Consider the following 27897-nt stretch of genomic DNA (forward strand, 5'->3'; position numbering starts at 1 on the left):
TCGTCGTTTGAATAAGTCATCAATTTTAATGACCGTCCCGAGAGCTATGACGACCGAACTGATTTTGATTGTTCCGGCTTCGACCGCGTTACGTTGTTGAAAATAAAGGTAAAAGTTTTCATCGAATGTTTTAAATGTTGAAAAAAAAATTGTTGTAAAAAAAGACGAGAAATTTTTTTTCGATTCGATTCGATTGAAAACGAATGAATTTTAGAAGACGGGGATTTGATTAAATGATTATTATTTTCACGAGAGAAACAAACTATGCAGTTACTGTAATGATATTCAGATAAATAAAAACTTGTAAAAATTGAAAAACATCGGTAATCGTTTATTATTCTTTGTTAGGCTAAATAAAAATGATACCTAGTTTCTCCGCAGCGGCCGGGTCAATTTTATAAAATATGATAAAATTTATAAACAGTTCATTTCTATAGCGGCCGGGTCTGTTATGGTGAAATTGATCACGATTTAAAAAAAAGTAATGTATAGGGTAGATAGGCGGCCGGCCGGGTCAACATTTAAGCTCAGCAGAGCGGAGAAACAAGGTATCAATTTGTTTTAGCCTTAGTTTGTTGTATTTGTTGGAAGTCCTTGAAACTGTTGACTGCATCTATACAACGACAGGACCCCCGGCCCTCCCCCGGGCAACCGATCTACATGTTACAACTCTGCAGCAAACTGAGACCGGCAAACTCTTATGAACGGACTGGAAAGAATTGTCGAAGCTGAACGAATGTTCGAGTAAAAGACTAGAATTACATCAGGAAAAGATGTAATTTTTGTCTTGAGTTGAGATTGATCAGTTTGATCAGTCTTCATCAGGTGTGGATAAAAATTGGGGTTTCGATTCTGTTGCGTGACATTTTTCTATTTAAGATTGAAACAGGTATTGGTGAGAGTGTGCTATTCGACAATTAAAAACTAGGACTGTCCCGGGTTCGAACACATGCGATATCGATCCTGATCTCTTTTAGACTGGTTGCCTGTCCCATTCAATATATTCTAACTGAAGGTAGAGACCGGCAACCAGTCTAATGCAATGTGGTCATAAATTAGATTCGCGGTTTAGTATCGAAGGGACAGCGGCTGGGGCACGAGGGCCCCTCCCAAAAGGGTTCGGCACCGCTGCGCCAAGATGTCGTGTACTTTGTGTCCCCACTGCTGGTGAATTCGATATCAGATATTGGTGCATCTTCACCCGTCAAGGGATTCGAACCCACTACGCTAAAGCTGTTCCCCGAAGGTGGAAGCGAGTTCGGGAGTAATACTGGACCCCTGGCAAGCGAGGATGGTGCTATGTTTGATAGAAAACCTGGATCAAATCCGTTTAGTAGCGAATAGTCCGCTAGCCGATGAATAGTGGATTCTACTTCCTGCCGCTGGGTGGTGCACCGGTCGAAAACTGCGGTTTTATATAGTGCGAATTGGTAAATCGATCTAAAGCCGCGATGTCTGGTAATTTAAAAGATTTAAACGATGATGCTGAATTTCAGGCTGAACTGAACAGCGCTGGTTCAAAACTGGTCGTCGTAGATTTCTTCGCAACCTGGTAAGTTGCCCGACAGACCGGGCCACCACCGGCACCAAAGAAATAAACAAAAATCCATTCCGATTTTTCCGTCAATCGGTGGCTCTTTTGATAAACTATTTACAAATTGATTGAGATGTCAAGAAAAACATTTGCCGTATTTATTTGCTTTAACCCTAACCCTATCACTTAACCTCTGTGTACTAACGGATCTTTGTATTTGTTGATTTATCTGTAGCTAGGTGGCGCCCTTGTCATCAAATCGCGCCTGTTTTCGAAGGATACGCCGCCAACTATTCTAATGCCGTTTTTCTAAAAGTTGACGTCGATAAATTGACCGTAAGTCCATGAGAGACGGGTTCGACCGTACTTTAAGCATCCAAAAAACCCGTCGTATTTTGCTTTAATGATTTATTGGTCGGTTTTTTAGGAAGTGACGAAACGGTACAATATCACAGCGATGCCGACCTTCACCTTCTTCAAAAACAAGGTCAAAGTCGAAAGGAAATATCAAAAAGCATTATCAAGAGCCAGGAGAAAGTGATGAAACAGTTGAAGTTAAAGGCCATGTAAGTTTGTGAAATACAGCAGACTGTCTCTTACTGCGGTAAAGTTGAGACCGGTAAAATTCTACCCTAAGTTGGTGTCAAATACTGAGTAAGAGTTTGTGAAATACAGTAGACTCTGTCTCTTACTGGGGTAAACTTGAGACTAGTAAAATTCTACCCCGAGTTGGTGTCAAATACTGAGTAAGAGTTTGTGAAATACAGTAGACTCTGTCCCTTACTGCGGTAAACTTGAGACTGGTAAAATTCTACCCCGATTTGGTTTCAAATACTGAGTAAGAGTTTGTGAAATACAGTAGACTCTGTCTCTTACTGGGGTAAAGTTGAGACCGGTAAAATTCTACCCCGAGTTGGTATCAAATACCGAGTAAGAGTTTGTGATATACAGTTGACTCTGTCTCATTCCTCAGCTGTTAACAGATTGGCCGATTGTGAATATTTAAGATTAAACTCATGAATATTCAAACAGACCTCATAAATATTGAAATGAACCTCATGAATATTTACAGATATCTAAGATGATACAGATGAATGGTTCGTAATTTTTAAACGAATCGGACGATTACACGTTGAAACACGCTCTCTCTCCTAAAGGCGGTTATTTACAGTCGGACTGCGACGAACAGTTGATAATTTCCCTCGAATTCTCACAACCTGTTAAACTACATTCGTTAAAGATGTACGCCCCAGACGGTAAGAGACTCCAGCGTCCCTACGACTCCTTGATCCCTTTAAACAGGGTCCCCATGTCTCCTTGATTCCTTCAAAACTCCTTTTAAACTGAAAAAGCTGTTAAAAGGTGCTTGAAACTCCTTCAATTTTGAGAAATAGGCAATTATAAATTTTTGTAGTTGTACATTAGACTATGTCTAAATCTGTAAAGTTGGGACCAGTTTTCAATACCCAATCACAAGGTAGGCCAGTTACTGAATTAGAAGCCAAGTTAAGGTAGTGCTGAGGATAAAACTTGCTTACAAAACACTGAATTAATGGTTTACTCGGATAAACAGTACCCATTTATGTCTATTATGTCCATTTATGTAATTGCGATTTGAAAGTGATGCAGACACTTCCTCACAATTTGAAAGTTTCAGCCTTAAAACTCCTTACATTCAAACTCAAATTATTCAACTGAATTTTTCAGACGGAACTGCAGCAAAAACAATTAAACTTTTCGCGAATCGACCGCAAACTTTAGACTTCAACTTGGCAGAGAGTATGGACGCAATTCAGAAAACACGGTAAGTTTTAAACATTTGCCCCCTCCCCCAATCTCTCACCCTGAGTCTCCCCATTTCTCTCTCTCTTCCTGAGTCTCTTTCATCTTGTTTCTTTTTGATTTTTCAGATTGACCCCGGACGATGTAAAAGAAGGACTTTAATACCGCTACGATAAGTCAAATTCAAAAATGTTTCCAGTGTTTCGGCGTTCCAGCGTTTCGGTAACAATGAAAATCATTTCATATTTCAACAGTTAAAACAGTTACAGTTTGAATCAGAAAAAAAAACTGAAAAATTACAGCAGTTTGAAAAAAAAACTGCCAAATTCAATGAATTTCTATTAGTCTTATCAAAAATTCATAAAGACTAGTCTCTGAATTTTTGGTCTTATTAAGTCGACTATTGGATGTTAAAGATTGATCTCTAAGATTCTTTTAAAGATTGACTCTAGAAAAGGCTGATTTCAACACAATTTAGTTTTTCACCTGAAGCACAGTCTACTTGTCGTTAATTCAGAGATTTTTGGAAACATTGAGTTTTATTCGAGTTAATTATCTACGCATTATGTTTATTTTCCAGATATTCGTAAATGATAATCAAGGAGGTAATGAGACGACCGTTATTAACTATTTAGGATTTATCGGTTCACCTGTGATGGCTACGAACATGTCCGATTTCAAACGAGTAAGTTTCAAATGCCGACCAAGGCACCCGTCGTAAGATTGTTATTTTCGTCGCCCGGTGTAGATTGATTTTAAGATTGTTAATTTCAAGATCATTTCAAAAGATGATATTTTCGTTAACGGGTGAAGATTATATTTTCTTCGACCAGCGTAGATCAATTTTAAGATGTTATTTTCAAGATGATTTCGTCAGATGTTATTTCCATTGGTGAAGATCTTTATTTTCGCATAATTTAGATAAATGACGCTGACGATGCCAACGGTGGATGTGGTTGCTGCGGCAACGCAAATGATGATAACAATGATGATGATGATGATGATGATTATTTAACCGAGGAAGAAGAGCCTGAATTTATTAAAACGCGTTTTCAAATGATTTTAATGAGGTTTAATATTGAATTTAGACAACTGAGTTTCTTAGGTCATTATTTCTCCCTGCCCTAGTAGAGTTTATACACAAATTTCTAAAAGGGTTGATTTATGAGGATATTTGATGGATGTTAGGCTCCCCCTTCCTTCTCCATTCAGATTAGATATTTTTGAAATTTACATTTTTCTAATGGACACTTACGTTTTGTAAAATATGGTGATTGTTTATTTCACGTATGTTTAGATATTTCAGTCACCGATTTAATCTGAATTTCAACCTGAATTGAGACAATGAATTCTGAGATATTTTCACCATCTGTAGAACTCTGTTTACAGTGGAACCTCGTTTATACAATTTATCAGATATTACAAAACTAGAATTTCATTCCAGATAAGACAATATCAATTATTTCCATACTTGATATAACGAATTATAACTAATGGATTTTCTGTTGCCCTGAAGTTCGTTGCAACGAGGTTCCACTGTATAATTTTCTAAATTCAAAAAATGTTTTACAGACTTTTCGACATCAATAATTAACCGCTAAGAATTACTTTCTTTTTATTATTTCAGGTGGCGGGAAAGAAAGGAGAGATTCATCATTGATGGCGAGGGTCAATGTCGAACGTACATTATTTCACCAAGAAACAAAGATTAGGAACTTAGGAAGGGATTAATTTCACCAGAGAATTGTGACCACATTACAACAGCGAGCGTATGAATTTGCACGAGGCAAAATCGAAAATTACCACTTTTATTGCATTGTGATTAATAAACTCAATATTATTATTATCATTTACTGAATGGTTTTTCTTTTGAGTTAATTTTTCTTCTATCAGAGGACCGGCATCAATGATGACATGATTTTTGTAGGCTTAAGCAAAAGTTAACACAGTGGCAGGTTGCACTTTTTCACTTAGTGAATTGCATCAATGCCTAATCATGACTTTTCTGACTTATCACAACTAGTATCCTCATGGACAGACTGTCGACCCTGTACGCATGATTTGATATCGCCATACTCTTTGACCAAAATAAAAAAATGGGATAAGTACGGAAGCCCCTAGGTGACATATGAGATAATTTTTCGACATAATAAGTCGAATTTCGTGTTAATTAAGTCGAATTTCGACTTAATAAGTCGAATTTCGTGTTAATTAAGTCGAATTTCGACTTAATAAGTCGAAATTCGACATGAAAATAAAACTCAAAATTCGACTTAATTAACACGAAAATCAAAACTAATTCAGCTGTATAATAACACAATAGGTTCACTTAGATACAGATAAATAAATGTGCTCAGATACACATGTATCAGCTACATTTTAAATGTCCATGGACCTGAATTAAAAACAATTTCACATAACTTATTGAATTTACCCTAATCGTAGATATCTTATAGTAATACATTAATGAGTAATTGACCTTTGATTCTAATTGTCAGTTAAACAATATCTATTATGCGACATACTAAGTCGAATTTCGTGTTAATTAAGTCGAATTTCGACTTAATAAGTCGAATTTCGTGTTAATTAAGTCGAATTTCGACTTAATAAGTCGAAATTGTGAAAAAAATTTCTCGTATGTCACTTAGGGGCTTCCGTAGGATAAGAGTAGGTTGGAACAAGAAACGAAATTCTAATATGGACTTTCCTAAATTAACATGACGATGTACGGCGTTTAATTCAGTATCAAAATTAAAGAAAACAATTTGTTTTTTTTTTAAATTATGAGTGGTAATTAGCATGAAGTTTTTGGCATAATTTCAGAGGATCGGTGCTCGTAATTAAAAAAGCCTATCTCCCCTCAATTGAATCAAAGAGTTTTTATGAAAATTGACGGGATTCTGTGATAACAGCATGAATGATGATTAATCATGAATACATGGTATTAGTGGGTTTTCCCCAATGACTCAAATAGACTGCTTTCCTCGTGCATGGTGTGAGTTAGTTATCTCGGGGTGCATGAACTGTCCGTGACTAATAAACCAATTTCATTAGTAAATGTTTACGCGGTTTCTATGATATGAAGACCTGTGTTGGTGTGAATCTTTAACTGAAGTGTTATCGGTCGGTATATAAATTATTCTATAATTTAAGAAAAAAAACAGGCGGCGGCTTTATAAACTGATAAATTCGGAAGTAGCTATGTATTTTGGGAATCAAGTAATTTATTTCTTGGCCTTATTAAAGTTCCTCCACTATATTATTCGGCTGACTACTGGCGCCTATTCGACCCGGCAGTGGAACCTTTCATAATGTAAAACCATTCAACAATAGAGACACAATTGCGGTTTTTCAGAGTTGTTGATATCATTTATACGCGCTATTGAATACGTCACCGACTGACCACGGTGAGCACGGGCATAGGCCATTCATTCACCTCTGCACACTCACACTGTGAACATGCTACCGTGGATTCTCCTCCTGGCGATTTTCGCTGCGCTCCCGCTCGTGCTCCTGTTCCTACTTCCTGAGGAACGACGTCTTTATGTTTTGTGTATTACTGTGTGTCTCTGTGCTGTCCTGTACTGTTCCGTGTTTATTAATCCGTTCTTTTTTGCAGGTTCTAACCCGTTTTATTTTTCAGGGCCGATTTCTCTGTTGAATTTCATCGTTTGCTGGAACAAAACTAATGTCCGAAAGCGTCAGCTCTCCTTCGCCGGTCATGTGTCGAGGATGTCAGACAAAGAGTCGGTCAGGAAATTCTGCCCTCTTCACGCCCTCATACGGAACAGGAAAACTAGGATGACGAGGCCTCACTGCCCCCACCTATCTACAAAGTGTGCTGAGTGATGTCAATGACGGGCATATCTGTGGGATTGCGCGGGATACAAATGGAGCGGTTATACTGGATTGTCACGCTACTAGCATTCATTGTGTCCTTGTGACCACCCGGATGAGGGATGATTCTACTGTCACGCTCTTTGTTTCTGGTATTCTGAGTCGGCTGAGGGATGATTCTGCTGTCACGCTCTTTGATTTCTAGTTTTAGTGCTAGTTTTCATTGTGTCCTTGTGATAACCTCGGTCAGTGGATGAAGTCTCTCGTCGGCTTGTGAGTGCTAGTTTCATTGTGTCCTTGTGATAACCTCGGTCAGTGGATGAAGTCTCTTGTCACGCTTTTGGGTGCTAGTTGAGATCCTGAATCTCAACCCGGTCAAGCTGGTTGTACTGCACTGTTTGTGTTTCGTGCAATTTTACAGGTGTGTCAGTTACTGACGTCGCCCAGTACATCCTGCAGTTAGATGGGGAATGTGAGGCGTCGTCATCCTGGTTTTCGCGTTCTGTGTGAGGACGTGTAGAGGGCGGTATATTCCTGGCTGGCTCTTTGTCTGGTGTTCTGGGCATGTGACCGGCGACGGAGAGCTGTAAAGCTTTCGAACATTTGTTTTGTTCCGTACCAGGTTTTCATCGCTCTTCTCTTTTTTTCAATTTCAGGACTCCCAAGATGAAGAAGAAGATGCTGAAGGTGACTACAACGAAGAGGATGCCGAAAAAAAGAACACTGAATTCAGCAATATTGAAAGTTAAGTTGATACACATGTAAATTACGATGAGTGATACGAAAAGGATTGTGTAACTACAGAATATTGTTCTTTTACTCATTTCAGGTTAATCCGGAAAGGCCCATCTAAAATCTGCCCACCAGAAGTGCCCACAAAAGACTCCACCTTGAAGGACCACCAAAGACCTGCCGCAACCGAACCTGGCAGTCTTGACCTCATCCTGCATGGCAACAGGAATGCATACATACATAAAGCTAAGTTGATTCTTCATATCTGGGGTAGAATGCATAGGCAATGGAGAGGATAGAGACACTGGTCTAGCTCACCATCTCCGCACTACTTTATTGAAGCTCTGTGGCCGGTAGTAAATTGAAATGAAGCAAGGCAATGATTGCTTGAATATTTAAAATATTAGACGAAATGATTGAGTGAGGTCCCTTAAATATTATTTGGTCTGATAATTAAAATGTAGATTGGTCTGTTATTGATTAAAAGATTTTGTAAGTACGTACAATTAAGGTAAATTCAATATCTTATGTGACATTTGAAATTTTTCGAATGTACCGTAGATATTTCAGGCCTCATATGACTATTGTCTAACTGACAATCAAGATATAGATAGGACAATTTACTAATTAACTAATTGCTTAGATATAAGCAATCATTCAATATCTTATAATGTTTGATGAAAAATTCTTCTGGTGTAGATATTTTAGGGCCCCCATATACATTAAGGCTGGCTTTACGTATAAAGATATATATCAATTAAACTTTATCGTCAGTGAATAGATTATTTTACAAATAATATTGATACATATATCATTTATATGTCATTTATAAACATTCAGGCACTTAACAGTATATATTATATGCTGCTTTACCCATTGCATTAATGAATTTCTGGGGGAAAGATGTATAAAATAGTGTCTAAGGCTGTATCAAGATCTGGTGTAATATATATGGGGAAAACTATAACTCAATTATGTCCCAGCACTTTGACAAATCTAGAATAAAACAAAGCTTTAACTGGTTCGAATCATTCCCGAAAGCCATACTCTGTGCCTTGTTTTGCGCTATAATTATTGTTTAACTGACAATTATCATATATAGCTAGGAAAAATTGCTCATTAACCAATGGCTTAGATCCACAATTAAGATGGATTCAATATTTCTATTTATCAAAAACTATTTATCCGGTATACAGGTCCATAATATAAATGTCGTAAAACTGAAAATTTAAATATAGCTGATATATGTATGAGCACATCTGAATCAGTCTCATCCACTGATCAGTATTTCCATCTCCAACTGCAGTGCTTATGACAACTGGTCATGTTCTTCACCAAATTGCCAAAATTTACCTAAACCTAACTGATTCATCTAAAAGCCATACTGTGTGTCAAGTTACGCATAATAGATATTGTTTAACTGACAATTAGAATCAAAGGTCAATTACTCATTAATGTATTACTATAAGATATCTACGATTAGGGTAAATTCAATAAGTTATGTGAAATTGTTTTTAATTCAGGTCCATGGACATTTAAAATGTAGCTGATACATGTGTATCTGAGCACATTTATTTATCTGTATCTAAGTGAACCTATTGTGTCTTCATACAGCTGAATTAGTTTTGATACATATTGCCAAAATCATTTCACGCAGATTTACTTCCGATCGAAGGGAGATAAGACAAATCTGTACGTGCACAAATACATTCCTGAATTTGGAAGGGAGAATATTTCAATTTCACTGTGTATGTCAGATTGAGAGCCTTATTCTGACAGGATATCCTAAACTTAGGTCTTATTCCTCTTGCTAATAGCTCTCTTTTACTAACCCCTCTCCTTCAAACTATTTTCTAGCATCATGTCTTGCACCGCACCAGGGAGGTCCGGTCATAACAAGGTCTTTCGGTCCTTATACACAGTGTACTACTATAAAAGGGAAATAAAGATTATATAGCAATTCGGCTTTGAGGGAATTTCTAATTTACCACTTAAATGTGCTTTTATCTTAATTTCTGATGAATTCACCACATCTGAAATTCTACTCATGTAGATTTTCAGGCTCCATGTTCAACTGACTATTAAAATGTAGCTAGTATGATTACTAATTAACGGATCGCTTAGATATCTAGAAGATTAATTGAAATTAATTCAATGTAATGAATATAAGTGAAAAGTATTTAAAAAATCGTGCAGTGGATGAGACGACTGTATCGTGCAATGTCACCTGCGTCATAACTGGGCGACATGTGTGTGGGATCTGTTGAATCAGTTAGGTTTTGGGGAATTCTGTATTCGTCAAACTAGATATCAAAAGCTCTGATGCAAAATAAGCATTTTGAAATAGTGATCAATCGAAACCAGATCTGAAATTCTTGTCGAGTAGAAATATCAAGCCCCGTATAAAATTGTCAGAGGCAATTTTAATTATAGCTAGGAAATTAATTGAGTGATTAGGTATCTAAGATGAAAATTAATTCAGCATCTTCATATAAGGAAAAAGTGCTCAAATCTAAACCGTAGGGGTTGATAAGAAAACTGTATAATCTAATGGGTTGATATCTTAAGAAAACAGGGTGTGTTCAGGCTCTGTCTCTTAGACGTGGGATTTATTGAATCTTTTAAGCTTTGCAGAATTCTGGATTTGTCAAGGCGTTGGAATGATTCAAGGTTTCTTAAATCTGTAGATCCATGTTGACCAGGATCAGTGTGCTCAATGCTGGCAGCGCACAGTTAGTTATATTATCATAATTACAAGATATATATTAGGAGCAATATTTAGAATTACTGGAATGGATTAGAATAACATTCACTGAGCACAGATGTCGCCATCGGTGGGTAGAAAACATATCTCTTAAAATTTATTAATTGACGATGAAGTTATTAAAATAGGCAGATGTATTAAAATAGGCAGTCAACTTAATTGACCCCAATCAGTCGCTTACCGGTTCAGACTGGTTGGAAGATTAATTGAATAAACCGGAACAAAATTTCCCAATTATGTGCTCGGATTTAAAGAAAAAGAAATTTACTACAAAAAAATTTAAAATTAGACAAAATTACGACCTTGTAAACTTTCGGACTATTTAGACGAAAATAAGAGCAAAGAAATGTAAATTAGACAACCAACTTAGGAGACCTCACCGATAATGAACCCGGCAATCACAAAAGGTAACTTAATATATTTGGAATTATTGCCATAAATTCTGAATGAAATATTTTGTCATTACAGGATATCTATTTTTGATCATTGCAGCTAAATTTCAACTATGAGAAAAAACCCAGCTCGAGAACAGCTACTCGTCCAAAATCGACCAACTTGAACAGCGCACAGATGAAGCCAACAGAATCGAACTCATTAACCCACCAACTTTAGATGATCCACACCGATAACAAACCCAGCAATCATAAAAGGTAACTTGATATACATGAAATTATTACGATTAATTCTTATTGAAATATTTGGTCATTACAGGATATCTTCTTTTAATCATTGCAGCTAAATTTCAACTATGCGAAGAAACCCAGCTTGAGATCAGCTACTCGTCCAAAATTGACCAACTGGTACAGCAAACAGATGATGCCAACAGAATCGAACTCATTTATCAACCAACTAACAAGATAATTGCCGATAACGAACCTAGCAATCTTAAAAGGTAACTTGATATACATGAAATTATTACGATTAATTCTTATTGAAATATTTGGTCATTACAGGATATCTTCTTTTAATCATTTCAGCTAAATTTCAACTATAAGAAGAAACCCAGCTTGAGATCAACTACTCTTCCAAAATCGACCAACTTGAACAGCACACGAGGCCTACAGAATCAAACTCATTAACCAATCAACTAATAAGATAATCGCCAATAATGAAACCAGCAATCATAAAAGGTAGCTTGATATACATGAAATTATTACGATTAATTCTTATTGAAATATTTGGTCATTACAGAATATCTTCTTTTAATCATTGCAGCTAAATTTCAACTATAAGAAGAAACCCAGCTTGAGATCAACTACTCGTCCAAAATCGACCAACTTGAACAGCGCACGAGGCCTACAGAATCAAACTCATTAACCAATCAACTAATAAGATAATCGCCAATAATGAAACCAGCAATCATAAAAGGTAACTTGATATACATGAAATTATTACGATTAATTCTTATTGAAATATTTGGTCATTACAGGATATCTTCTTTTAATTATTGCAGCTAAATTTCAACTATGCGAAAAAACCCAGTTTGAGAACAACTACTCGTCAAAAATCAACCAACTTGAACAGCGCACAAGGCCAACAGAATCAAACTCATTAACCAATCAACTAATAAGATAATCGCCAATAATGAAACCAGCAATCATAAAAGGTAACTTGATGTACATGAAATTATAACGATTAATTCTTATTGAAATATTTGGTCATTACAGGATATCTTCTTTTAATCATTGCAGCTAAATTTCAACTATGCGAAAAAACCCAGTTTGAGAACAACTACTCGTCCAAAATCGACCAACTTGAACCGCGCACGAGGCCTACAGAATCGAACTCATTAACCCACCAACTTTAGATGATCCACACCGATAACGAACCCAGCAATCATAAAAGGTAACTTGATATACATGAAATTATTACGATTAATTCTTATTGAAATATTTGGTCATTACAGGATATCTTCTTTTAATCATTGCAGCTAAATTTCAACAATGCGAAAAAACCCAGCTTGAGAACAACTGCTCGTCCAAAATCGACCAACTTGAACAGCGCACAGATGAGGCCAACAGAATCGAACTTATTAACCCACCAACTTTAGATGATCCACACTGATAACAAACCAAGGAATCATAAAAGGTAACTTGATATACATGAAATTATTACGATTAATTCTTATTGAAATATTTGGTCATTACAGGATATCTTCTTTCAATTATTGCAGCTACATTTCAACTACGCGAAAAAACCCAGTTTGAGAACAACTACTCGTCAAAAATCAACCAACTTGAACAGCGCACAGCCAACTAGGATCGAACTCATTAACCAATCAACTAATAAGATAATCGCCGATAACGAAACCAGCAATCATAAAAGGTAACTTGATATACATGAATTTATTACGATTAATTCTTATTGAAATATTTTGTCATTACAGGATATCTTCTTTCAATTATTGCAGCTACATTTCAACTACGCGAAAAAACCCAGTTTGAGAACAACTACTCGTCAAAAATCAACCAACTTGAACAGCGCACAGCCAACTAGGATCAAACTCATTAACCAACCAACTAATAAGATAATTGCCGATAACAAAACCAGCAATCATAAAAGGTATCTTGATATACATGAAATTATTACTATTAATTCTTATTGAAATATTTGGTCATTACAGGATATCTTCTTTTAATCATTGCAGCTAAATTTCAACTATGCGAAAAAACCCAGCTTGAGATCAACTGCTCGTCCAAAATCAACCAACTTGAACAGCGCACAGATGGGGCCAACAGAATTGAACTTATTAACCCACCAACTTTAGATGATCCACACCGATAACAAACCAAGCAATCATAAAAGGTAACTTGATATACATGAAATTATTACGATTAATTCTTATTGAAATATTTGGTCATTACAGGATATCTTCTTTTAATTATTGCAGCTACATTTCAACTACGCGAAAAAACCCAGTTTGAGAACAACTACTCGTCAAAAATCAACCAACTTGAACAGCGCACAGCCAACTAGGATCGAACTCATTGACCAATCAACTAATAAGATAATCGCCAATAATGAAACCAGCAATCATAAAAGGTAACTTGATATACATGAAATTATTACGATTAATTCTTATTGAAATATTTGGTCATTACAGGATATCTTCTTTTAATCATTGCAGCTAAATTTCAACAATGCGAAAAAACCCAGCTTGAGATCAACTGCTCGTCCAAAATCAACCAACTTGAACAGCGCACAGCCAACTAGGATCGAACTCATTAACCAATCAACTAATAAGATAATCGCCGATAACGAAACCAGCAATCATAAAAGGTAACTTGATATACATGAATTTATTACGATTAATTCTTATTGAAATATTTGGTCATTACAGGATATCTTCTTTTAATCATTGCAGCTAATTTTCAACTATGCGAAAAAACCCAGCTTGCGATCGATCAACTGCTCGTCCAAAATCGACCAACTTGAACAGCGCACGAGGCCAACAGAATCAAACTCATTAACCAATCAACTAATAAGATAATCGCCAATAATGAAACCAGCAATCATAAAAGGTAACTTGATGTACATGAAATTATAACGATTAATTCTTATTGAAATATTTGGTCATTACAGGATATCTTCTTTTAATCATTGCAGCTAAATTTCAACTATGCGAAAAAACCCAGCTTGAGATCAACTACTCGTCCAAAATCGACCAACTTGAACAGCGCATGAGGCCTACAGAATCGAACTCATTAACCAACCAACTAATAAGATAATTGCCAATAACAAAACAAGCAATCATAAAAGGTAACTTGATATACATGAAATTATTACGATTAATTCTTATTGAAATATTTGGTCATTACAGGATATCTTCTTTTAATCATTGCAGCTAAATTTCAACTATGCGAAAAAACCCAGCTTGAGATCAACTGCTCGTCCAAAATCGACCAACTTGAACAGCGCACAGATGAGGCCAACAGAATCGAACTTATTAACCCACCAACTTTAGATGATCCACACTGATAACGAACCAAGCAATCAAAAGGTAACTTGATATACATGAAATTATTACGATTAATTCTTATTGAAATATTTTGTCATTACAGGATATCTTCTTTTAATTATTGCAGCTACATTTCAACTACGCGAAAAAACCCAGTTTGAGAACAACTACTCGTCAAAAATCAACCAACTTGAACAGCGCACAGCCAACTAGGATCGAACTCATTAACCAATCAACTAATAAGATAATCGCCAATAATGAAACCAGCAATCATAAAAGGTAACTTGATATACATGAAATTATTACGATTAATTCTTATTGAAATATTTGGTCATTACAGGATATCTTCTTTTAATCATTGCAGCTAAATTTCAACAATGCGAAAAAACCCAGCTTGAGATCAACTGCTCGTCCAAAATCAACCAACTTGAACAGCGCACAGCCAACTAGGATCGAACTCATTAACCAATCAACTAATAAGATAATCGCCGATAACGAAACCAGCAATCATAAAAGGTAACTTGATATACATGAATTTATTACGATTAATTCTTATTGAAATATTTGGTCATTACAGGATATCTTCTTTTAATCATTGCAGCTAATTTTCAACTATGCGAAAAAACCCAGCTTGCGATCGATCAACTGCTCGTCCAAAATCGACCAACTTGAACAGCGCACGAGGCCAACAGAATCAAACTCATTAACCAATCAACTAATAAGATAATCGCCAATAATGAAACCAGCAATCATAAAAGGTAACTTGATGTACATGAAATTATAACGATTAATTCTTATTGAAATATTTGGTCATTACAGGATATCTTCTTTTAATCATTGCAGCTAAATTTCAACTATGCGAAAAAACCCAGCTTGAGATCAACTACTCGTCCAAAATCGACCAACTTTAACAGCGCATGAGGCCTACAGAATCGAACTCATTAACCAACCAACTAATAAGATAATTGCCAATAACAAAACAAGCAATCATAAAAGGTAACTTGATATACATGAAATTATTACGATTAATTCTTATTGAAATATTTGGTCATTACAGGATATCTTCTTTTAATCATTGCAGCTAAATTTCAACTATGCGAAAAAACCCAGCTTGAGATCAACTGCTCGTCCAAAATCGACCAACTTGAACAGCGCACAGATGAGGCCAACAGAATCGAACTTATTAACCCACCAACTTTAGATGATCCACACTGATAACGAACCAAGCAATCAAAAGGTAACTTGATAAACATGAAATTATTACGATTAATTCTTATTGAAATATTTTGTCATTACAGGATATCTTCTTTTAATTATTGCAGCTAAATTTCAACTATAAGAAGAAACCCAGCTTGAGATCAATTACTCGTCCAAAATCGACCAACTTGAACAGCGCACGAGGCTTACAGAATCGAACTCATTAACCAACCAACTTAAGATGATCCACACCGATAACGAACCAAGGAATCATAAAAGGTAACTTGATATACATGAAATTATTACGATTAATTCTTATTGAAATATTTGGTCATTACAGGATATCTTCTTTTAATTATTGCAGCTAAATTTCAACTATAAGAAGAAACCCAGCTTGAGATCAATTACTCATCAGAAAATCTACAAGTAGATGAATACTGATTGACCCATTTGCTGATGAAAACTGCAGAAGCCAAGATTAGAAGTTGAGGAGCCAGCAACGGATTAATCACTCAACGATGGATTCTTCTACAAACGGTGGTTGATTTCTATAGAATATTCTATCAGGAGCAGCAGAGACTATAGTGAATCTTATAAACACTGATTCAGGATAAGCACTGTTTTAAAAGCAGCATAGACAATAGTGCATCTTATTAAGAGCAGCATAAACAATAGTGCATCTTATAAACACTGAAATCCAGGAGCGGCAAAGACAATAACGGATTTCTGTCGTAAAGTATTGATTTTTTTACTTATTACCCTTTTTCAAACCAGTCTGATATAGTGTTTTAAAGGAAATTATTTTATAATGTTTAATGCAATTTGAGAGTCTAATAAAAGCTAAGCTCCATTAATTCACGATATTGGTATTCGATCCTTGGTTGATAGAGAAGTCAAGTTAGGTTAGTCACTAGGGGTAAATGGTTGCGTCGAGCGCCTTGTTTGGGCTCGCAGGTCTGTTGAGTTAACTCCTAAACTGAGATATAGTTTCAACATGATATTGTGAGTTTAATCTTTAAACCTTACCATTGTTTAAACATAGTCAACGATGACTATTTGTCTGTGGAGGTATCATATAGTTATGAAACATAGAACATAACGTTAGGCCAGTGTTGATGTACAAATATTAAGTATTTGCTGAATTGTAGGTGTATTAATTTGATGGATATATATTTTCGATGTAACTGATTTCACAATTGAATCGTATATGTCGATTTTCACATCGAGTTTTAACTTTGAGCCTCCATCAATCTGTTTGATGATCATAGCTATGTATTTGAAATCAAAAGCTTTATTTAAAAGGAGACCATTATTTACATTTGAGAGGTTAAGCTAGGAATAACAAGGCATAAAGTTATAGCTAGGACTAATTTTGAACGTTTTAACATCGTTTATAGCTGTTTGAACTTCTTTTATTGTAATGGGTAAATCCATATCACGAGATGGCTCTCGTGAATTATCACTTAGCTTCAAATTGGGTGTATAATGATTATTAAGAAGTGGCAGTGAATCGGTAGTGCTTTTCTAAAATAGGCCCAGAAACTTTACAGCGAAAAAATGCCTGCAGTTGTAAATAGAGGAGTATAAATAATACATAATACAAACTACAAGTACATAAATTAATAAAAAGATAAATAAAAAAAACCAATAAATAATAAGTAGTAAAAAATACAAAATACAAGTACAAACATAAATAGATAATATTAAAAAATAGATAAAAATAATAAACAACAATAGAAACAAACAACAAATTAATATTCTATTTACATGAAAAGGCATTTTTTCAAATATTTATCAACAAGGTTCTTCATTTATCGAACAACCTTCCCTAAGAATAGCGAAAACCCCAGATCTTTTCTGTTGTCATTCAAAGCATTCTATCGGACTCAGTTATTGTAATGAACAAAACAAATAACCATAAACCTTAACTAAATCGAACACACTTAAGAAAATAACTGATATGATAGAATGCTTTGAATAACTGTGATGAAAGATCTACCGTCCTATGAACTAGCCGCGCTCAATCACTGCTGTGACTGTTTATTGTTATACTGGGGCAGACTTACGGGGCAGACTTACTATCTAAAATCTGGTAAATACATTTTACTTTTAAAAGGAATGTAAAACAGCTATAAACTTATGTTATTGGTTATTGATTAGTTACCGATTGTATGATTATGTTGATGTTTTTGGAGCTGCCAGAAAAAAACATCAGAATACTTAGTATTTAATGCCAAGGTGCTTGGACATCTTTAAGTCAGGGCAAAGTAGGCAAAATTCTAGTTTTCTAGTGAAAGTAATGATTAGTTGATACTTAGATTTCCAGAGTCAATCTGTATGTTCCATCTCTAGTTTTAATGCTCTATGTTGGAGACTGTTATTGTAACACATAACGCATGTTTGGAAATTAGGAACTTGCAGGACGATTCCTCGTTTAATAAGATATAATTGTTGTGTGAATAAAACGATGTACATTTCCATCATTCATGTTGAAACTTTTAAGTTGTTAATTTCTATAGCAACAATTCCACTGTGGTGCTTTTCAGTGGTTCATAAAATACTGATAGAATGGAAGGAGCAGTTTCTTGATAGGCTCTGTGTCTGTGTGTGGCCTGTAATATCTGGACAAGAAGAATTTCTGATCTTTATATAGAGTTGTATTTATATCTACTATCAAGTTGAATAATATAAATTAAGTTGCCGTAGCTTCGTCAGTCAAACCATATTTATTTGAAGATACTCGATTTATCTTAGATCATCACGAAGAAAAAGCTTTATAATAGTTTGCAGGGTTTGATCTAAGGAACAAATGCCAGTTGACCTTGGGGCAAGCATATGTAATATCACTTGCCCCCTCAAAAATCAACTTGCCCTACATGAGTAGTCCGATTGAGACCCAATCATCCCTTGCATCGATTGGGATAAAAGCTTTGAGATATAGAATTACACGTGCCCGGTGGACAAGTGATTGTGATAACCTACATGCCCTAATGAAAATTTACTTGTCCTGGGCAATTGGACTAGTGCTTAAATCAGACCCTGCTTTGCTTCAAATGTAACATTTGTGAAATAAGAAATCTCTCAGACGAGGAAATTTTTCGCAATGGCTTTAGTTTTCTTGTAATAACTAAGATTAATTAGTTTACCTTACACTTTCCAGAGTGAGTGAATTTGTAGGTTTTATGTTGAACTGTTTTTTAAATAACTCATTTAGCGGGGTATAATTGTTGTGAAAGAATAAAATGATATACATGTTTCGTCATTCATACTGTGGTGTTCATCAATGGTTCATAAAATACTATTTTCATTAAGGCCCTTATGGAAAATAGAGTAGCAAAATAGAGGAGCAGTCTCTTGATAAATGAGGATATATGAACAGTATTAATCTGTAGATTATGCTAGCTATGGACTCTAAAACCATGGTTTAACAATGTCTATATGGGTTCTGAAATATCTGCACAAGCAGCACCTCAAAAAGTTATTTATTGAATCTTAACTTAATTGTAGCAAAGCCATTATCATCGATTTATATACTCTTGTTGAATGCATAGAAGAGAATACCTCAAAAATACTTTGCATTAAATGTAACATTTGAGAAAATAACCAATTAGATAATGTCTTGAAACCTCTTAAAGACAAGGCAAAGTTGGCAAAGCTATCTTGTAAAAAAATGTTCATGAAAATCAAATCAAAAGACTGTTTAGTTAAACTTATCTTAAGCTTTCCAGATTGAATTTGTGGTTTTATCTCCGGTTATAATGTTTTTATGTTGGTGACTTTTTCAAAATACAGGTCACGTTTTTGTAAATGACTGAGGCACTTCCTCCAGTAGATGTACCTGTCATTTAGGTATAATTGTTGTTGTGGAGATCAAATAACATGTTCATGTCAATTGTTCATAAAACGTTTTTATTTATAAAGGTCCTATCGAATAAAGTTGAGTTTTTTCTCGATGAATGAGATGTCCTCAATCAATGTCATTTGAAAAGTTGACATGATAGATTTATATTTCATGAAATATAACAAAGTGATGGTTATATTGACCTCATGAATTGTCAAATTCATAATCTTAGACTAGTCAAATTTTCGGTTTTTTATGGATCAAAGTTTATAATTCTTTGTGTATTTTTGTTATTTTCCTATTGATGCAAATTGTATGAATCAGCTGTAGTGGAAATGTATCGTAGGACTTATAAATACCTAACATGTAACTTTGTTTTAAGTTAGTACAATTTCATACATAGTAATAGAAATAAATTACTATTAAAATTTGAGAAGATCAGCTAAAAGTTAATAATATGACATGTGAAAATAAAATGATGTAAAGAATGTAAATCAGATTGATTACTTAATCCTACGCTTTCCAGAGTATTTGGCCAGGTTTATCTCTGGTTTTAGTGCGGGGAGCCATGGACTCACGGTTTAAGAGTCCATGGTTGTGGGCCATAGACGTTTCTGTTTTAGAGTCTATGGTTGGACCATAGGCTATAAACTCTCGTTTATAGTTTATACGCCTATGGTGGTTGGACTAGTTGTTTTTGAAAGTCCACGTGTTTGAGGAGCTTACGTTATAATTCCTCGAGCACAAACCTGGCATTTTGTATAATTGTTGTATGAGAATAAATATGATTGATTTTGAAAGTTGTCATTCGTTTAGTTAAGCAACAAGTGTTACTAAAACGAAGACTATATGCACCCGAGAAAACCGACCAGGCAATTTACGTTTCCGGCAGAGGTGGCACAGAGCGCCCCAAGTGATGATTTCTTCGGACTTCTTTTTAGTCATGCATAGTTCTAATACCCCAAAGTGCATAGGTCTTCGTTTTAGTAGCGCATTGTTTTTAGTAACACCCCCATTTCACTGCCCTGCTGTAAAATTAACTGCTTTTCACGGCCGGCCCGTGAATCATTTTCACGAACCCAGGGCCACCTTCGGTTATCTGAGTTAGTCGACTATAGTCGAACTAAAGGAAACCGAACGTCCATTAGTCGGAACTGTTCCGGAAAATCAAGCGCATTCGGTTATTAGTCTAGTACATAGCCGTTGTTCCTCAAACAACGTAGGGAACCGTAACAACGACTGGTATTCAGACTAATTCGGTTATTAGTTCCATTGATCGCTTTAAAGTCGATTTTTACACCAATGAAGAAAGAAACTCGACCAAAACTATCAGGTAACGCTTCTGCGGGCACCTGTACTACGTGTGGCTTCGAAAATATCGATATACAATTCAGGATGTCTCCGTTACAGCGCTGTCTAAATCTACCCTGCTTGAAGGAACCTCGTCAATCGACAACAACAACGAACTTGAGATGGATAAACCAATCTCTACTGTCACTGACATACTGAACTGAACCAGCCATGCAGCAGAGGCCACGACTCTGGCAATTTGTTTGTTCACGTAAATTGATTAATTTATTATTCTGAACGTGACACTGAACATTAGCAGTCAATTTCATTGTGGTGAAAATATAATACGACAGGTAACTTCACTTCAGTCTTTTAAAACTTGTGAACAGTAAATGAATACTTATTTAAAAATATTCTGTTGATTGTCTATTGTAGGTCATTGATTGTGTTCTGATGAAGATTTCTTAAGAATTAGAAGTTATACGTTTTGAATTGCTCAACATGCACAGAATGAATTGTTTTTGTATCATGGTCAGTTTGAAAAACGGATGAAAGATGAATTGAAAAGTCAATCCAGGTTTAATTGTTAGTATATCTATATTGATTTCAGAAAGTATCAATCACGAATCAAAGAGATTAAACGAATCCAGCACTTATCGTCATGAAATCCAAATAACGGTGAAACTCCTAGATTCTGATACAGTGATGAGGTTTAAAGAGCTGGAATTTATGAATAACTACACGAGCGAGCCTTCAATTGGAATTGAGATTGGATTGAGGCCTACTTTCTGGTCAAGACTTGGTCTTTGTGATTCTAGTTAAGTTAGAGATATCAGTATCATTCTGTTGTCACACAATTTGCAATGTCACAAAATACGTATGTCACCGTCTTGTCAGGCTGTCTGTATATTGAATAAGATTTTGTACTAGAAGTGGACAGATTAGCAGTAAAAAGAATTTGTCGCGATGGATTTTATACTCAATTTCTAGCAAAAATCATGTTTGGTCCATGAGGAGAGAAAAATATTGCGAATACCCAGATCATCTGGATTACTGTTCTTTCCAAAGTATGTCCCAACTCACTGTCTGTATCGAGAATATAAGTAGAGATGCTGCGGTGGATCCAAATATCTGATCTCACAAAAACACTGACAAGGAGTTCAACTATTGTAAACTTTATTCAGACTATAGTCATTTTCACATCTTCGTAAACACAACAATTCACTGAATATATTCCATAAACGGTTGATAAAGAAAGCATGTCCCCCTTCGGCCAAGTTCCTTCAGAATGCCTATCACAGCTGAGCCCTTTTTCTTACCTACAAAATGAGATTCAGTTGTCTGTTTGAATTCCGAGCGGATTAATTCGATACTTACAGCAATTAATGCCTTTTCATCGGTCTTTAAATTTCCTTTTGTTTGCTGTTTACATTTATGATTCATAGATTATCTCCTGATTAGGATGAGGAGATCAACCGGTCTCTAACTGAAGGTAGAGACCGGCAACCAGTCTACATATTGAGTGGGACAGGCAACCAGTCTAGGCTCTCTTCACCATCTCGGTGTAGCAGCAGCAGCAGCAGCAGCGATGCCCGAATGTAATTCAGCCTCCAAATGTTAAACTAACTGATCAATTTTAATCATTAACACGTAGTAATGAACGAACAGTCGGTGATTGTCGGTATGGATGCATGATCGCCATCTATTGGAATTTCACTGAACTAACACTTTCTACGATGTCGTCCGTGAATTCGCGTTTTCCCGGCCTTATGCACATGCGCCATCTACGTGATACACAGAGAACTACAATTAATGAGATGTAACGTCGTAGACTGGGTTCGAACCCGGGACACCACCGTTCATCTTACGAAACTTGTCCAAGTGAATCCCGCATATTCCTTACAATTGACCGAGTCAAGAGCGAAGCTATTTTTCAGTTCCAATGGGACACATCATCGCCCACAGACGAGGCTTGAACCAGGGACACACTAAACCATCCTCTCCGACAATATAGATCGGATTCGAACCCGAGAGACAACTGATAATCCTTCTCACTCCTCAATTCACTCCGAACATGTTTCAAACACAACAAAAAATATCAAATGTTTTCATAATTTTTTTTTTCTATTTGCTGTTTATAATACAATATGACAGTTTTTTGACGACTGCGCACATTTTATTTTCCTTTTTTGGCCTTGATTTTTCTGTTGTAAAACTCGAGCTCTTTGCCTTCAAGGATGTATCCGTCTGCACGTCCGCTCTGTCCCGGTCGTGACGACACACACGCTGCGAAAATAAAAATATATTAACGTCAATTTCATCTGGTCAAATAGTCAACCCCCACCTGATGCACAGCCGCATCAGTGATGATTTAGGGGGGTGCAGAGACAGGGTGACCATTTTCGGGCCCATTCACAAAATTCCCTGTGAATGAATCAGTGAAATTTCTTGGTTCGAAATCTACGATTCGTTCATCTTTCATTGAATCAGTTGGGCTGTGAGGTTTATTAGTTGTAGAAGACCGATGAGGTCCTCGCTAGCCGATCGGTCAATCTCTATTCTAAATATGTAGTGTTTTTGTTTATTGGTAGTCAGAGTAACTATGACAGTTATAGCAGATCTTCGGAAATGAAAGTATTGTCAAAACGACAAATCAAAACCTCACTACGTATTTAAAATTTCATCATTCTACCAAAACAGGTCAAATTCATTTATATTTCTATCACACTTATGTTTCAATCTCAAAACCACAAATAAATCACTCAAAATTTACTTCAAACATTGACAAGTTACAAGTTCCTAATGCCCAGTTTTTCACTAATAATCTTCCTCAAAGAATGAGTCCTTGTCTCACAGAGCTAATTAATTCAGGGGGGGGGGGTGCAGTCTGAACAACAATGGGTTATTATCAGATGAATTTAGTACCTATAAACAGGCTGAGCTTATTTCAATGAAGATATTACTCTGTGTATAAATGAAGTGGTAGTCAGTGTAACTATGACTTGATATCTTATTAATCTTTGGCGATAAATCAAATGTCAAAACGACAATTTAAACACCTCATTAAAAAGTTGCATCATCATTCTACCACTTTACCAGAGTTCCCTGATTGTAAACACTACTTTACCAGAGTTCCCTGATAGTTAACACCACTTTACCAAGGTTCCCTGATTGTGAACACTACAGAGTTCCCTGATTATACCAAGGTTCCCTGATTGTGAACACTACAGAGTTCCCTGATTATAAATGCTACTTTCTGAGTTCCCTGATTATAAAGACCACTTCACCTAGGTTCCCTGATTGTGAACACTACAGAGTTCCCTGATTATACTAAGGTTCCCTGATTGTGAACACTGCACAGTTCCCTGATTATAAATGCTACTTTCTGAGTTCCCTGATTATAAAGACCACTTCACCTAGGTTCCCTGATTGTGAACACTACTGAGTTCCCTGATTATACTAAGGTTCCCTGATTGTGAACACTGCAGAGTTCCCTGATTATACCAAGGTTCCCTGATTGTGAACACTACAGAGTTCCCTGATTATAAACACTACTTTCTGAGTTCCCTGATTATGAAGACCACTTTACCTAGGTTCCCTGATTGTGAACACTACAGAATCCCCTAATTGTAAACAGTACTGATTTTAAAAATACTCACCATAAACTTTACCAGTCGCAAATTGTTCCTCTAAAGCCGTTTCAACTTTAGCCATTTTCTTACGTTCGTCGTATTTTAGTTGTGTTTTTTTCGAGCGTTTCTTGTTTAAAACGGCTTCTTCTGCTTCGCTCTATAAAACAATAAATTAATAAATCGGTCAAACATGTACAGTTAGTATTATACCATGATAATTAAACAGTTTCAACAACCCTAGAATTTCAGCCCAAAATAGAACTATTTAAATTATTTCGTACTCACAAAATCATAATCTAATCTCTTTAAAGAAATATAGAACTGAACAGTTGCAGACCACACACAAATATCCGCGCTGCCAGATTTTCAAATCCAGTTCAGTTATGATTTAATTTAGCATCATTTACAAACTAATTCACAAAGGAATTATTGTGAATTAGTGAAATACACATGATGCAAAATCTAATTACGACATTTATTCAAAGAGCCCAAAATGAAATAACCAAATGACCAAATGTTAATAATTTTCTACTTTAGATCGATTAAAAACACTTTGAATTGATTTTTACAATTGTCCCCAAGGGGCACTATGACCAGCCTGTCGGCTTTTCATAAACTGGCAAATGATGTCAAAAAACACTCCCTGCGAGTCCAAGGTCCAAGGGCCTTAGCTCTGGAAACCATGTCATTTAAATTCGCCGCATTTGTATAGTAATAGGCTCAGTCTAAGGCTGGCCTATAAATAATTTCACAGACATAACCGCTATTTATCTCAGATGAGTGGCCACCACCCGCGGCAGACTGAGAGGTAAACCTTGAATACTTACGAGTTTAGCGTGCTTCTTACGGCCGAGAGGTTGAGCGTAATGCGCCTCGTACCACTGGCGGAACGGAGCCGCGTCAATCTGTACGATCGCTCCTTTAACGAGCGTTTTAGTTCGAACCAGTTCGTTATTCGTAGCGTTGTAAACAACGTCGATTATACGTGTCTTACGAGCCTGACCTGAAATACAGTTTCAAATATCGATCAGTCGCTGAATAAAATCACAAGTGTGGCGGCCATTAACAGCCTTAAGTTCTGACTTTCTACAACCAATTTCACAATTTTACATTGTCAAGGTTTACCTTAACAACCAGCCTTAGTTCATCTTAGATCAATCTAACAACTTAACACCGATATAAGCTAATTTTGATTCTATAGCCAATCTTATTACTTTTGATCAGTCTAAGCTCATTTTAGTTTTATAGTCAATCTAACAATTCAAGACCAGTCTCAGCTCATTTAAGTTCTATAACCAATCTAACAACTTTAGACCAGTCTAAATTCATTTTAGATCTATAACCAATCTAACAACTTAAGACCAGTCTAAGCTCATTTTGGTTCTATAACCAATCTTACACCTTAAGACCAGTCTAAGCTCATTTTAGTTCTATAACCAATCTAACAACTTAAGAAAAGTTTGAGCTGATTAAGGATATAGAGCATAACTCAATAATACAACTCATTCTACTAGTGAAGATTGAAGCAATATGTGAAGGTTTTTGATGTTCAAGTTTCTACAAGTAAAACCAGTCAGTTTATAGATTGAACTGACTGTAACCGAGAAACTACAGAATTTACTATCAGCATCATTCGCACACCACATCAATATAGAATCCGATCTGGGTATTAGAGATGCATTTAATACAAAAAGAGGTTTTTGACTAACAGGACTTAGACTTGCAGTCCATGGCAGGTTTTAACAAGACAGTGAAGGTTTTAGCCTGATACCCGCAGTCCAGTGAATGTTTTACAAAACAGGTCTAGACCGAGTTTCACCAAAAATTTACTGTAAGTTTTTCTTTCAGACAACAATCGCAATCAATTCAACCTTAAAAACCTGGGCAGGGTTTCATAGATGCGGAAGCTAAATTTTCCCTGGAAACTTTTTGAAATTCGTCAGTTGTAACCATGGTTTCTCATTGTTACTATGTTGGTTGTCACCTAGATTGAGGATTAATCCCTTAGGGGTAACTTTGATACTCAGTCTATGAAACCGGGCCCTGGAAATCATATCTACAGAACGGTCATCCTTATTACCGAGATGATGTATTTTACCGAGATGAAATGAAATATAACATATTTATTTATTCCTTATCGATTTTAACAATTGACATCATATCATGTCAGTAATAAATGCCTGCTGGAGTCATATTTTACATATTTTGTCGGATATTTTTGTAGAAAAATAACTTAACTTTACCGAGATGAGATCGTCGATCAATCAAATTCAATGAAATTTTATTGCTAACCGAGTTTACGTATTTGAAGTCAAAATTTTTTTAAATAAAAAAATATGTAAAATATGACTAGAAGGTATTTATTACTGATATAAAATGATTTCAAGTGTTAAAATCGATAAGGAATAAATAAATATGCTATATTTCATTTCGGTTCGTCTCCGTAAAATACGTCATCTCGGTAATAAGGATGACCCCTATAGAAAGATATACTTACTTTCTGATCCCCACGAGAAGTTACCGGTATCCAGACGCAGGGCACGGAATTTAGTGTTACCGCCACGAGTTCGGACGGTGTGAATTCTCTTGGCTCCGAGTTTGGTGTTAGCAGCGGGTCGTCCCAATTCAAACTTCCTCTTCTTACGGATCGGTTCTCGACGACCTCCTGTCTTTCTCCTCTTATGCCATTTATCTCTTGAGATACCTGAACGAAAAAAAAATCACAAAATTTATAAATTTGTATTGAGAAAATTATTTCATCTCATGATGAAGAACAGGGACTTTCAGCCATCAGTTTTCATTCTGAATATATTATCAATCGTTTCTAAAAACATGATTTCAATACAATGTGACAAATTATACACAATGATAGGTGAATTAAAAGTTTTTTGCGACAAAATCGCAGCAATCTGAACACGATTTCTAACTATGGGTGACATATTTAGGGAGACGAATTGCCAGAAAGCGAAGCATTAAATGCATCATTTCACGGACTCGGTCAGAAAAACGATCTATTTCAACGTTTGGATTAGATATAACAGTTTATTCTAATCGATATCTGAATCTTTGATGACGTGAATAGAACTAATTAAAGACGGATTTTATTCGTAAAATAAAACATATCCATACCCATGATGGCGATTCAATCTAGAAAAGGAAATTCGCACGCACGGACCGGAACTCGAACAATGCTAGTTTTACATTGTGACGATAGATGGCAGATCAATCGTAAGCGATGATTTTCCAGCTATATTCCTGAAGGTTCTCATCACCCAGATAAATAATTAACGTCAATAGTTCAGAATATTCTCAAATTTTCTAATTCACAAG

General features: G+C 35.8%; 2 protein-coding genes and 2 long non-coding RNA genes across 4 annotated transcripts; 3 read left to right on the plus strand and 1 right to left on the minus strand.

Moving 5' to 3' along the window:
- Window positions 1-1394: 1394 nt before the first annotated feature.
- LOC141910401 (thioredoxin-like protein 1) lies at window positions 1395-5096 on the plus strand. The gene is given in 9 exon segments (XM_074801138.1): window positions 1395-1552; window positions 1774-1870; window positions 1962-2071; window positions 2645-2805; window positions 3254-3338; window positions 3445-3470; window positions 3473-3522; window positions 3897-4001; window positions 4944-5096. Coding segments are annotated over 9 exon segments (768 nt in total). The 5' UTR covers window positions 1395-1451; the 3' UTR covers window positions 4977-5096.
- A 6826-nt stretch (window positions 5097-11922) lies between these two features.
- LOC141910257 (uncharacterized) lies at window positions 11923-12640 on the plus strand. The gene is made up of 4 exons (XR_012619887.1): window positions 11923-12017; window positions 12103-12255; window positions 12341-12494; window positions 12580-12640. It is a non-coding gene; the product is annotated as an uncharacterized LOC141910257 (long non-coding RNA).
- A 253-nt stretch (window positions 12641-12893) lies between these two features.
- Window positions 12894-20419, plus strand: LOC141910175 (uncharacterized). The gene is made up of 15 exons (XR_012619847.1): window positions 12894-12974; window positions 13060-13211; window positions 13297-13454; window positions 13540-13691; window positions 13777-13928; window positions 14014-14170; window positions 14256-14408; window positions 14494-14649; window positions 14735-14886; window positions 14972-15123; window positions 15209-15365; window positions 15451-15603; window positions 15689-15844; window positions 15930-16083; window positions 16169-20419. It is a non-coding gene; the product is annotated as an uncharacterized LOC141910175 (long non-coding RNA).
- Window positions 20420-23033: 2614 nt separating this feature from the next.
- On the minus strand, window positions 23034-27786 carry LOC141909619 (small ribosomal subunit protein eS8-like). The gene is made up of 5 exons (XM_074800130.1): window positions 27697-27786; window positions 27065-27271; window positions 25395-25570; window positions 24595-24724; window positions 23034-23221 (listed from the first exon to the last, which is right to left on the minus strand). Exons 1-5 carry the CDS (start codon window positions 27698-27700, stop codon window positions 23112-23114), a joined length of 627 nt encoding a protein of 208 aa, XP_074656231.1. The 5' UTR covers window positions 27701-27786; the 3' UTR covers window positions 23034-23111.
- Between the last annotated feature and the right edge of the window lie 111 nt (window positions 27787-27897).

Source organism: Tubulanus polymorphus, chromosome 8 (assembly GCF_964204645.1).
Source record: "Tubulanus polymorphus chromosome 8, tnTubPoly1.2, whole genome shotgun sequence".
Classification (NCBI taxonomy): domain Eukaryota; kingdom Metazoa; phylum Nemertea; class Palaeonemertea; order Tubulaniformes; family Tubulanidae; genus Tubulanus; species Tubulanus polymorphus.

Coding starts and splice junctions, on each gene's coding strand:
- LOC141909619 (XM_074800130.1), bottom strand. Junction 25,571..27,064: donor CTTCTCGTGGGGATCAGAAA/GTAAGTATATCT, acceptor ACTGTATTTCAG/GTCAGGCTCGTAAGACACGT. Junction 23,222..24,594: donor TGCGACTGGTAAAGTTTATG/GTGAGTATTTTT, acceptor TTATTTTCGCAG/CGTGTGTGTCGTCACGACCG.